At 28.6% G+C, this 13,538-nt stretch overlaps 3 protein-coding genes across 3 annotated transcripts; 1 reads left to right on the top strand and 2 right to left on the bottom strand.

Annotated features, from left to right (window-relative positions):
* The first annotated feature begins 3 nt into the window (after positions 1–3).
* LOC113374472 (cysteine-rich hydrophobic domain-containing protein 2) lies at positions 4–1,737 on the top strand. The gene is made up of 3 exons (XM_026614510.1): positions 4–358; positions 1,252–1,462; positions 1,528–1,737. Exons 1-3 carry the CDS (start codon positions 240–242, stop codon positions 1,693–1,695), a joined length of 498 nt encoding a protein of 165 aa, XP_026470295.1. The 5' UTR covers positions 4–239; the 3' UTR covers positions 1,696–1,737.
* LOC113374464 (pachytene checkpoint protein 2 homolog) lies at positions 1,309–5,313 on the bottom strand. Its single transcript, XM_026614503.1, has 8 exons — positions 5,229–5,313; positions 4,982–5,156; positions 4,676–4,756; positions 4,455–4,571; positions 4,132–4,359; positions 3,246–3,593; positions 2,861–3,182; positions 1,309–1,439 (listed from the first exon to the last, which is right to left on the bottom strand). The coding sequence occupies exons 1-7, from the start codon at positions 5,270–5,272 to the stop codon at positions 2,865–2,867; spliced, it is 1,311 nt and encodes a 436-aa protein (XP_026470288.1). The 5' UTR covers positions 5,273–5,313; the 3' UTR covers positions 1,309–1,439; positions 2,861–2,864.
* A 1,491-nt stretch (positions 5,314–6,804) lies between these two features.
* Positions 6,805–12,292, bottom strand: LOC113363197 (inner centromere protein-like). Its single transcript, XM_026605682.1, has 4 exons — positions 11,901–12,292; positions 8,311–8,569; positions 7,292–7,541; positions 6,805–7,120 (listed from the first exon to the last, which is right to left on the bottom strand). Exons 1-4 carry the CDS (start codon positions 12,254–12,256, stop codon positions 6,927–6,929), a joined length of 1,059 nt encoding a protein of 352 aa, XP_026461467.1. The 5' UTR covers positions 12,257–12,292; the 3' UTR covers positions 6,805–6,926.
* Between the last annotated feature and the right edge of the window lie 1,246 nt (positions 12,293–13,538).

The following is a 13,538-nucleotide window of genomic DNA, read 5'->3' as shown; positions in this document are numbered from 1 at the left end:
AACAGTAATTATGATAAACAAATACGGAACAGATATCACTTTAAGAGTAATAATTGATTGAATCATGCAATTTGCCCTCGCATCGTTTATTAACCTTATTATTTTCTGTTAATGTTGGCATCGGTTGCACAATCTTAGCCATCTGTGGTTTAGTAGTGTATCATAGATGAAATTAAGAACTATCATCTTTTGTGTGACCTAACTTATAAAAATAAGTTTTCCTAATTAACGTTTTCGAAATGGCTGATTTTGATGCGATATATGAGGAGGAAACAGAAAACGAAGATGAGATACAGGATGCAAATGTTATTATTGTCCCTGATCCCATTGTCATCCGTGGTGCTGGAAATATGACAGTGTATGTACTTTTACTTTGTTGTGATTCAATATTGACAGAATATCCTCTAGACAATATAATGGAATATCCGTACTAATGTCCAGATTTTGGAAATGAAGAACTAATTTTATTGGTTACCGTTAACAAATTGTACAAAGATTTTAATTAGATTTTTTTTTATATATTCTACTTATTATTTTTAGCAACTATTCATTTTGACATCCAAACTTATTCTGAAATCTGAATTTTCATTTTTTATATCAATTTCTGAAAATTGATCCTCTAAAATTGATTGAGGGTTCAATTAAATGCAAATAGTAAAGTTTTTATACAAACAAGAATAAATGTTAAATGAAAAATAAGCCCTACTTATAAGGAAATAAACTACATGGAATTTATACATTTGCATATACATATATATATATATATATATATATATATATATATACATATACATATTTGGAACACCTGATATTGTGCAGTAACAATGTCCATTTTTAATTGAAAATGTAGAAGAAAAAAATGTTTTCAATTGAACATAGCCCGACTTTGGGCACTGCGGTGTGACATGGCAATGGAAAATCTCTAACACTATTCTCTCCTGAATTGAGTTGAAGTTTAGCTCAGCTTATGGACCTGCCCTAGGGCAGTACTACACATTATATATATATATATATATATATATATATATATATATATACACCTTTACTGCTTGTGCTTAATGTTATTCACCAGCAGTTCTTATGTAGTCATTGTCGTTTTAAAAAAAATGTAGAGTAGCACATAGTCTTTTGCAGAATATTAAATAACAAACAAGATGAAATATTTTGCAATTGTTTTATTGTATTTATGTAGCTATTTTTAATTATTTTTTTTTGTTTCTTGTTCATAATATTTTCTTGTAAATTTTACAGTTTTGGCCTAAGTAATCGCTTTAACACAGAATTTCCTGCTGGTTTGGTCTCACGAGTGGCGCCTGAAGAATTCAAAGCAACAATATCCCGAGTTAATAGTGTATTAAAGAAAACATTACCAGTCAATGTTAAATGGTTGTTTTGTGGCTGTGTATGTTGTTGCTGTACTCTCGGTTGTTCTCTTTGGCCTGTAATATGTCTTAGTAAGAGGGTAAGTTTTTTTATTTTGCCAAATGATTGTTGAATCAATTATGTTATTCATTGCAATTTTTATAGGCCCAAAATTCATTAGAAAAGCTTTTGGAGTGGGAAAATAGTCACTTGTATCACAAATTAGGTCTTCATTGGCGATTAACTAAACAACATTGTGATTCATCGTCCATGATGGAATATGTATTTCTAATAGAATTCATACCCAAAATACCTATTTATAGACCTGATTAATTATTATAAATGGCATCTAACAGAGATCTTAATGGTCATATTTTTATGATAAATTTTAATGTTGACTGTCGATGTATATTGAATAGCTTTAAATCACAATTATCATAATACAATGTGTGTGTATAGTTTTAAAATGTTATGTAGTATTGTTAATTATTAAATGCTTTTAGCAAACTTTGTTAAATAGCCATTTCACATTGATCTTTACATAGCTCCTGAAGGAGTTCATTGTCATTGAGCTTATTTTTGAAAGCAATAACTTTTTTTTAAGGTTAGCAGCATCAAAGTTCATTAAGGTGCTATTTTATTTTGTCAACATGATGCTGTGCTCAACTTTTGAGAGTATAAAATGACAGACATTGCTTGCTCAAATTATTATTTCAATGAGCTATGTAAAAGCCAAATTACTGATGTGCAGTAGTGCACATTATGTCTTCATGTGTAAAGCGATCATATTTCAATTGTTTTGCTGTAAATAAGTGCTTTTTCATTTTATCATCATAAGTTTAGAATTATTAATACCTAACAATTTATATAAGAATGTGATATTTATTAAAATATTGTAAACTATATTATATGGATATAATATTATTGAATTTAACCTTTTTGTGACAAAGATGTGTTAGAAACCATGTTGCATCAAATACATAATAAATATATTTTATGAAATTTGTTAATGTAGTTAAAGTTAATGAAATGTGATTAGGGATGAAAAGTGTGAAATAAATAACTAGTAGTTAGGAGACAGCAGAGCTATAACTAAGTTTTTGTTAAATAATTCAATCAGCCTATTTACAATTTATCAAATACAAACACTAAAATCTGTTTGCAAAGTAAAAGTACATATGTAAACAGATTTGTTAGTATCCACAAACTGAATTAAAATATTAGGTTCTTTATATTATTTTTCATTTGTTCTATTGGTTCAAAAAGCCAATCTCAATGAATAAATTAAAATCTATTAGTAATGTAATATAAAACAAATTGACAAGTCTGCTTTCTCATCAATACATAAGTTACTTAATTGAGTTTTAAAATGAATTGCATTTTTTTAAATCTCAATTCATCCCTATTTTAAACGCAGTTTCAATATTCAGTAACAAGAAATTCATTCATCTTGTGTATTCATGCATCTCAAGAAAACTTAAATAAAAAAATATTTAACCTGATTATTGAGAAGCGACCGACATTTCTTTTACTCCTTTCATGAAAACTTCAGTATCCGAATGTTGCTTAACTATAGCTTTCAGCATTGCTTCTAAAAAGTCTTCCATTGTTGTTGAACTTTTATTAAAATATAAAGCATGAGCTAAAAATGGAATTTTCCTAAGTGTTCTTCCACTCATTCCTACGCTTTGTTCAGCAATATTATAAAGATCCAAACTTAATTTATTAGATACGCTGGAATTTTCATTGTCTTTCACATTTCTGATAATTTTCATAATATGGTGATTTAGTAAATCCTGCGATTTACTTATTAGTCCAACCTGAAATAATTTAGTGATAAGACTAAAAAAAATAATATATTAATAAAGACAGTTGTTACTTACCCTAATTAACTCATTTATACATGTTCTATAAATTTCATAAATTGCTACAGGAGATGGCAAACTTATATATTGCTTAATATCAGCCCGATCAACAAAGGCCAGATCGATAGCTCCATTAATATTCGATGTTGTTAGAATCAACACGTTTGGAAATTGACGTATTTGGTCAATTTGTGTAAGTACTGCATTAACTACTCGAATTGAATCTGATGGCTCGGTTCCAGAAAGAGATGACTGCCTCGCATGTGTTAATGATTCCACTTCATCAATTAATACACAAACTAATGCTTGCGGATCATTGATCATTTCACGAATTTTTCTAAACATCTTCATAACCAATTTCCCACTCTGAAATTTTAAATATTATTTGACATATATATGTACGCAAATATATTTGCTATTGTTTATTTTTCAACTTCTAGCAAGCATAGTTTATGTTTTAGTCAGTAAATCTGCCCTGCTAATTTATAGTTTCTCAACATTTCAAATCATTCTGAACCATTTGAGACCAAAATAGGGAAAGGTATATTGAATGTCAGCAGAAATGGCAGAATTGGTCTTGGTTTGATTAGTGTGACTATCGGCCAAGCGGTTCTCTTACAATTAGAAGAAAAGTGCAATGTTTTTCACCTATGTTTTCGCATAAAACTCTGAACTGATTTTAAAACTATTCAGATTTGATTATTACTACAAAATTTTATCAGTAGCCTATAATACATGGCATTTTGAAGCAAACTCAAAAAATCATATTAAGTCTCTCTAAATAATATTTCATATTACTTGTTATATTTCAACACTGATTTGCAGTCACTTCACCTGTTTGAAGTTCCACTAATAATTTTTGTAGGAAGTGGAAAGTGAAAAGTTTTGTCATTACGTTGCTTACCTCTGAAAACCATTTTGAAAATAAGCTATGGCTGTTAATTTCTATTAATTGACCATGTGTATATCTATCACTCATCCTTATAGATAATTTTTGTGCGAGAGCTTTGCAGAGACTAGTTTTGCCAGTGCCTGGAGGCCCATGGAGAAGTACTACTCGATTCCATGTTATTATATTTGAATCCACATTTTTATCAGAAAATAACAGAGTACTCTCTACAAATTTTAATAACTGAAAGAAAAGGTAGTATAATGAGAATAAAGTATTTTTCAAATAGAAACTCAAAAGCTACTTTTGCAAAATATTAACATTTAAGTGCAACTTACATTTTCTTTTATGTCAATTTCATATATCAAGCTTTCCCAAAGACCGTGGAAATCCACTGATGGTAGCACCCAATGGTTAGCTGTTGATAATTCACTTCCAGTATCATCATCATAATCCTAGAAAATGATAATTCAACATTAAAAAAGTGGCATATAAAGTAGGACTCAAATTTTGAAAAGAAATAGCACTTAATAATAATTCAATATCACAACTATTTTACCTCAATAGTTTCAGCTTGAGAGCCTGCTTCATCGAGCCGATATACATGGTATATGATATTATTGTCAGTTATAGGAGTATTCTATAAATTGAAAAATAAATAATCAAACAGCTGTATTTAAATTTTCAAAAATCAAAGAGTAAGAAACACAAGACCTTTCGGTAAAAGTATAGTTATGTGAACTTTAAAATAAAACATGGGGTAGAATTTTAATATAAGCATTGGGGCATATTATATAATTGCATGACAATGGTATTACAATGGATATGATGATTATATAGTTCTTCACTTTAATTGGAATCATACCCCTGACAATTTATTTTCATTACAAATAGTAATAGATTCTACATGGTTATAGAGGAATTCTTCATTAAATTTTAGGAATGTATCTGGTCCTATTACTGTTCCAAGAATATTGACATTTATTTTTTCATTAAGAAAGACTTTTGCAATTTGTAAAATGTCATTTTTGGCAGCTGCACTGAAATGAATAAATAGATAAGTGATTATTATAAAGATGGTGTCTATAGTTATTATATAAAATTGTACAAACCTGTTATTTTTTTGTAAAATTTCCACATGTAAATCAGCGGACATTTTAAAGTAAATAATTGTTTATTGCAATGTTAATGATATCGGTATGTAATGAAGTGAAAGACATTAATTATATTTTAAAATCAACCGAAAGTCAGCGACAGTTTAATTAAGTATTAAGGCAACCAACATAATAATGATAATATTTTGTATAAAGCTTCCCAAACATTATACGAAAAATTCTCAAACATTTTCTAGTAAGTGCAATATTTAACAATGGCAAATGCAATAATACATAAGAAATTTGAACGAAAAAAATAAATAAAAAACCCTGCTACCCCAATAGTAGTTATTATCTCTTATATTTAATTTTTATTTTAGAATTATTCATAAATGAATAGAACAACAAAATTAAGAGAAGGTAATAGTATTATATTGATTAATATTCTTCTTTTATCTATGCCCATGGATTAATAAAAGCCTAAAACTATAGATTATTGCAATCTGATATAAATTAATCATTAGTCGCAATGCAACTAAGACTGAATTCATCATAAAAACCATAAAAACATATTTTAACTTCAATGTTTTTTTTTTCAAACATTATTCACCCAGAAGCTTATTACAACTTAAAGAATACAGTCACAATATAAGTTTTGAACATGTATTTATATAAGGTGACCATATTTTTTTAAGTTTTTAAGTTTTAAAATTTTCTCATTCATAACATATTATTTAATATAAGCATACTCGTTGTATATAGCATGATGAGTAGTTCTCATGTTATTATTAAATAATCGTGAAGATTCAATTTACACCAATACTTTTCAAAAACCCGGGACAATCCGGAACACAAGGTGGAAATCTGGGACTGTCCCGGCCAAACCGGGAGGTATGGTCACCTTTATTTACAATAAAATATATCTAAAGTGTAATCATTTATGTTCAACAAAAATTCTGGGCCAAATTGAAATGACAAAGTAAAATAAAACAAACCCACATTTAATTCAATATTTTTTAAATCTATGAATTCTTCTCTGCTCATCTTTATCTAGGTCTCTGCTACAATTCTCATCTCTGCTCAATTCTTTATCTAGGTCTCTGCCTTTCATACAAAAAAACAATGTAGTTGTAATACAACAGCAATAAAACAAAAAAAATATTATTCAACTTGTATTACTTTGTCGTCACATCAAATCAAAGGTAACATATGAGCATTTATGTATTTTATTATACACAAAATATAAATAATTATCTTACAAATAAGTAGAACATTAACAAGAGTTGGTAATAGCATAATTAAATAACAAAAATTAAAATGAATTTCACATTATCATGAAAAATACGAAGCAAGCATTTTCAATATTCATTTTTATGAATTCTCAAAAAAGTTTGTAAATTATTGCATGTAAAAATACATTCCCAAGTGATAAAATTATGCTTATGAATTACACATACATTAAACAGAATTAAAATTTTTCTATTAAAAGTTTAATAAAAAATGGTTAAAATGCCTAACTAAGGAAAAATATGATATTATATTGGAAATGTAACAAATTTAAAATCACTAAGTTTCAATCAACATTACAAAATAGTTGTAGTGACACATGCTTACAGCAATAACAATATATTACATAAACATTTAAACAAAGATTTAAAAAGGTTGAAATTAATTGATTAATATTAAAATTGACTATATACAAAATTTAAAATATCTCTAAAATCGAGGTAGCATTGAGTACCTAGGAGGTGTCTTCCAGACAGCACTAGATCTTCGATTTAATTTGTCTTTGCTAATTCCTGGGAATATAACTCTCAAATCTGGTGTGGTCGCTTTCACATTAAACAACAGATCTACTAATTTTGTTGACGTTCTTGCTTGATTTATAATTGCAGCTTGCCGTGCTTCAGCTGAAAAAATATAAATTTTTAATATAAAGATAAATATAATTACATTACATATATTCTTTTTATAAACTAATAATCGAACAGTCAAAGTTAACAGAATTAACTACAATACTAAGTAATTATTAAGATTTTGAAAATTTGGGTAAATGCAAAAGTAATCAAAAGTTAATTTACGTTTGCTCCAATCAGGCCTCTGTTTATTATTCTTTGTTGGTTTTTCATCTTCATCAGTGGAATAATCCGATTGAAGATTTTCAAAACCATCAGCCATAGCTACTGGGGCAATGCTATAATCCAATATGCTTTCTTCTGGGTTCGGATGTACAAATGTAGCATCTGATTTCGCATTTGAGTGAAGCTGTTGCTTTTTTTCTGCTTCTTGTGCCTTTAATCTAGCTTCCTCTGCTGCAAGCTTTACTTGCATCTGCAATTAAAAATAATTCCAGAACTCAGAAAAATTTCAAAACAAAAGATATTTTTGTTTCATTTCAATTTTTGCCACAACTGTTATTAACGATAACATCTAGTAACATTTGTAGATAATTTTGATTAAAATACAAAAGAAAATACAAGATGTTTCATCGAAACGCCATCCATATTATGACAATGCGGTATAAGGTAAAAATTAACAACTCATAAGAAACTTATGGTGCCTTAAGGCAATATTCTGGAACTTCCCATACCGTTATGAAAAGACAAAATATAAAAGCTTATAAATTGGATGACTAGGTTTATTTATGATAACATGAAAAGTAAATAAATAAAAATTAAACGGAGTTACAGTAAAAGACCTTATATCATATTTCTATTTATAAGAATTATATAAATTAAATTAAACAATGTTAAAATGATTTGTTTACAGTATTTATATACTGTAAATAAATCATTTACAGAATATGAATAGTCACTCATGTAATCGTGAGCTTTAAGATATTAGTTAGAATTAAAATTAGAATCCGAATAATTTTCAATATTTAAAAATTTACCTTCCGCAAAACATAATTCAAATTTTCATTTTCGAATTCTTGGCTATTACTAAAATTTACTTTATGCAATTCAGTTAGTAACATCAAAGAAAATTTTTGTTTTCAGTGTTTGGACGCACTTCTGATAAAACCCTCTGAGACAATTGGTGCGGTCATCAAAAAGTTAAAATTTCAAATGAAAGTAACAATGTCTGATTTTATGAATACCTCTAATTTTCTCTGTTCTTCTTGTATCTGTTTCAATTTTTCAAGCCTTGCTGCCTCTTCTGCTTTCCTTCGCATTTCAGCTTCCTGCGCCCTTTGCTGCGCTTGCAATTTTTTCAATCGCATTTCTTCCTTGGCCTTTTCTTCTCTCTCTTGTATCAATTTTTGTTTCCTTTCCTTTTCTTTCGCGATTTTTTCTTGTTTTTCTCTCTCTTGTTGTTCTCTTGATTGTTGAGCTAATCTTTCCTTCTCTAGACGTTTGCTGAAAAAATAAATATATATATATATATATATATATATATATATATATATATATATTTTGAAATATGTGAGTTTGGTGTTGATATATATTTTGATGAGTTATTTAGAATCAGGCAGTAACACCAAGTAAAAAAACTAAAGCAGTTTTGAAATACTTTATTTATCCATACGTTTCGATCTTCATCGAGACCGTCGTTCAGTGGAAAAACTAAAAGATTTTATATGATGTAGGAAGAAAATAATATAAAGTTATAGACTTATATATAAATACTTACAGAAAATTAATTATACAAAAATACACTACACTATTACACTGTGATAAACCAAGCTATTAATAACTGGAACATTTAAACTAATTATTTTTTGACAATTTTTGGTCACATTCTAGTGTGTACAACTAACGTCTAAATACCGAATATGAATTGTGTTTACAAATTTTGCGAAAGTGTAAAAAGACTGGCAAACATATGTTTTTAGTAAAATAATAAAATACAAGCTTCATTCAGATATGGTGGTGTTTTGAAAAATGGTCAATGATTATTGTATAGTCATTGCAAAGCAAATTCTTGTTCAATCTTTTATTTATGGCCGTCTCATTGTGTAATATTGGGCATCCTTCGCTAAATCTTTTTAAATAAATTATTTTCGAAATGTAGGATCGTGGGATTGGAAAAATCAATTTTATGTTTGAGCTTAATTTGATCCGTTAATTGTGTTTTATACTGGTTTTTATTTTTAGAGTTGTTTTTATGTTGTGATGTTCTTTTGTGCAAGTTTTGACTGGTTTCACCTATGTAGACGCAATTACAATCTAGCTAGGCAATTAAGCTTATAAACTAGATTACTTAGGATTCTTGGGTTAAATTTCGATTTTAATTTTGTAAAAAGAGTTGAAAAAGTGTTTTCGGAAGTACAAACTATTCTAATGTTATTTTTACTGAGAAGTTTTCTCCACGGGTAATGTAATTCTTTAATGAAAGGTAAACTTATAGTTCCGACGTAGTTTTCATGGTTTGGATTTTCAATTGAATTATTGTGACGGTTTTGGAGATATAGGATTCTATTTTTTGTTACAGATTGGATGAGGTGTTGTGGGTAGGTTTTAGTTAGGATTTGTGAAATGAGAGAGAGATTCTTTCTTTAAAATTTACTGTGTGATAATAATAATGCGTGGTCTATTTATTATTATTTTAATAGAGAGGGGGTGGTGAGAATGGCCTGAATATGTTGGTTTGTGATACCAATCAGTTATTATATTATTATTTTCGCGAGAGAGTTGGACATCTAATTCACTTCTGAATTAGAAAATAATAAATCTATCAGTTTCTTAGATGTTTAACTCTTTCGGCAAAATCATAATATAATAACTGGTTGGTATCACAAACCAACATACTCAGGCCGTTATTTTAATTACCGTTCTTACCACCCCCTCTCTATCAAAATAGGCACAATCATAAACTTAATAGACCACGCATTATTATTATCACACAGTAAATTTTTAGTAAAGTATTTCAAAACTACTTTAGTTTTTTTACTTGGTGTTACTGCCTGATTCTAAATAACTCATCAATATGTAATATATATATATATTAGTGATGTGCCAAGTCGAATCAAGCCTTTAACGACTTGATTCAAATCAGATTTCACTTGATATATATATATATATATATATATATATATGTATATGTATATATATTAGTGATGTGCCCAGTCGAATCAAGTGATTCAAATCATTCGAATCAAGCCTTTAACGACTTGATTCGAATCAGATTTTACTTGATTCGAATCAGATTTTACTTGATTCGAATCAACTCGTATCAAGCCGCGAAATATTTACTGTGATAAAATATGCATGAACACAATTTTTACATAAATATAAAAAAAAATGTTTTAATTTATTTCAATATTATAATAATATAAAAAATAATAAATAACATAAATGGCATGAATATAAAAAATAATCATGAATTAAATCATGCGAACCAACCGACTTTAATGCGCTTAAATGTATCACCCGAATCCAATCGTTTTTGTATGACTTTAACCGCATTCATCGACTAACTATATCATCCGACTTCATATGGCTCAAACCGAATCATTCCGACTTCAAGCCGTTTGAGCGATATGAGTTAACCGTATGGGACGATATCAAGCGACTTCGAAACAGATACAATGCATCGTCGTTCTTGCGTGTTTATTTATTTTACAGAGCGCTGAGAGCAATTTTGTTCGTGAAGTATCAATACCCAATTTTGATAATAATTAAGTGTTTTAGATTTTAAATGTTATCAGAATAATCCACTCAAAATTATGAAACGAGTTTCGGAAATCATTCAATATAATACTCGTTTGAAACGATTACTAAACACCAGAAAGCCAGTAAATTATATTCAACTTCTGATGATGTAAGTAATGGCAAATTCACATTAATGAAATTAACTTTCAGCTCTCAGTTTAGATGCGATCCTTTACTGATTACATAGTAAAATAAGCAATTGACCCATGATTCCAAATATTATTTTATATGCTTTAGTGATGCACAATTGTTTGGTAATCTATTATTGTAAATCAACTTGTAGATATGTATAACCGTCTTTAAAATTAAATCATTTTTAATAATTTTCAGAATATACTTTTTGATAGTAATTTATGTTCACAATTTCTACTTTGTCGGTTATATTGGTTAAACTGACAATTTTGATTACAAATTTGGATCGCTTTACTAAATAAATACATCCATGATTTTTTTTGTCCATATATATACTTGATTCGAGATGATTCGAATCAGGTTTTTTTCTGATTCGAATCATTCAAATCGGGAATTTTCCGAGTCGGCACATCACTAATATATATTACCAAAGCATAATATTAGGGCATAACATGAATAAAAAACAAATTTCTTTCAAAAAATTATTTTACATCCATACGTTTCGGCTATAATCCAAGCTTCCATTCAGTGGAAACTAAAAATAAAATTCAAAAACTAGAAATGAAAATAAAAATTATAAAGAAAAAGTACTCTAATTAGTTAATCTTACAGTGTTAAAACAGAAAATTCAATAATCCATGGTATCAGATATCCATGGTAATGCACTACACTATGTAATGCAACCTATGAATTGTACCTCTATATTAAGTATTATTAAAAACGCGAAAAATCATTTGATTACGAAAAATAGAACCGACCGACCTTTGCCAAAAATCAATCAGCACGGTTGGTTCCAAATAATTCAGAATGACTTGGAAGCGCCAAGAACACAAAGTAAGCAAACCGGATTTTCTGGTGAAAACAGACTTTTCCTTCAGAAAGTTAATAATTTACACAAACTTACCGTTTCCGCTCTTCCTGTTTTTCTAGGAGCAACTGCTCCTTTTTCTTCAAAGCTTCCTCTTCCCTAGCCTGCTTCTTCAAAGAATCATCTTTGGCAGGTGACTTCGACTTTTGTGCGGACTGCAATACGAGCTTGGTATTCTTAACGATTTGTGGAGTCGTATTTTTTGATGAATTGAATTTCTTTGCAGAGAGAGTAGCTATCTTAGAGACACTTGCCACTTTTATGGTAGATGTCAATTTTTGAGCAGATTGTATTTTTGTTGGTTTTGCATTTAAAGCATCTATATTTGAATGTAGCTGTAAATTTTCCTTATTCATGCGGGATTTGGTCCGAGTAACCCTAGCCGAGGGCATTTTTTGTTCAGAGGCAATAACTTTCTCCAAAGCATGGACTCTGATTTCACTTGCGACCTAAACACAAATCAGTTGCAGAACTATTAATAACATGGAATAAAATCTCCTTTAATGTTATCATCGGCGATCTGTATATGCAAAATAATGAGTAGACATTGTTAATAATATAATACATGAAAAAGATAACAAACATGATTTGATATTAGTAGATAAACCCAGTGTAGAATCTACTAACAATAAGAATGAATTTCCATATAAATTGGGAATATCTATCAAGTATGGCAAATGTAAACAAAAACTAGTTGTAAGTAGCATTTATATAAATGATCAACTTAATCAATAAAAGTTGAGATTTAGATAAAATTTTCAACAGTTTATTTCAAAAATAAAGTTTTCTCTTAACTAAAAACTAATCGATGCTATTTCCAATTGATATCTTTTAAATGGACACAAATATGCGCTTGTACTTTCTAAAAGCGTGGTGAAATTGTTATAATTCAACAACTTTTCGTAGATCTATAATACTTTTCACCATAATATTTTATTACCATACTAATTGCACCATGTTAATCTTCATTGAAAACGCTTTTTTATAATATTTAGTTACGAAGAAACTATCCAACCGATCATTACCAAAAACTAATCAGCACGATACCCAAAATAAAATTTTTCGAACAATTTTTTTTAAAAAGAAGAGTTAATTATAAAGAAACGGCTTGGCCGAATGTCACAAAATTTAATAAACGTGAGTCCTTTGACAATTACGTAGAATGGCTTTTAAATTTTTGTGATCGGTGCAGCCTTTTTGGCAAAATCATCGATCTTGAATTCTAGGATGCGAGTCAATTTTTGTCCAGTATTAAAAACCCGTAAAACACATACCGAGTTTGTTTATGGTTACGTCTACATCTCGTGTCATATCTAATTCGCTATTAATGGTTTATAAACATAATATACGAACGAAACGATATATTTCTTTTTATTGTATATCCTTTTTAGAAATAGTTTATATTCAAATATTATTTGATTGCAAACAAAATACAATAATAAAGGGCAAGAAAGATAGGTGCTCCAGCAAACAATTTCAATTGTTACACACAAAAATTATTAATTAGTTTAGATTAGATTGTTTGATTTTGCTGTTTGATCAACTGTAGTGTTTACAAGTAAAAAATATATTTTTTATTTTAAATTTCATTTTTCATTCCATTGTCTTGTGGTGCCTATAGATTGTGTATACTTAATGCAAATATTTAAAAAAAAATCATTACCAAAATATGAC

The sequence above is a fragment of the Ctenocephalides felis genome, unplaced genomic scaffold, assembly GCF_003426905.1.
Source record: "Ctenocephalides felis isolate EL2017-DRISC unplaced genomic scaffold, ASM342690v1 CF-g0.4_SCAFFOLD_00845, whole genome shotgun sequence".
In the NCBI taxonomy this organism is placed as follows: domain Eukaryota; kingdom Metazoa; phylum Arthropoda; class Insecta; order Siphonaptera; family Pulicidae; genus Ctenocephalides; species Ctenocephalides felis.
The sequence above is the reverse complement of the archived record's forward strand: the minus strand, read 5'-3'. Positions and strand labels throughout refer to the sequence as shown.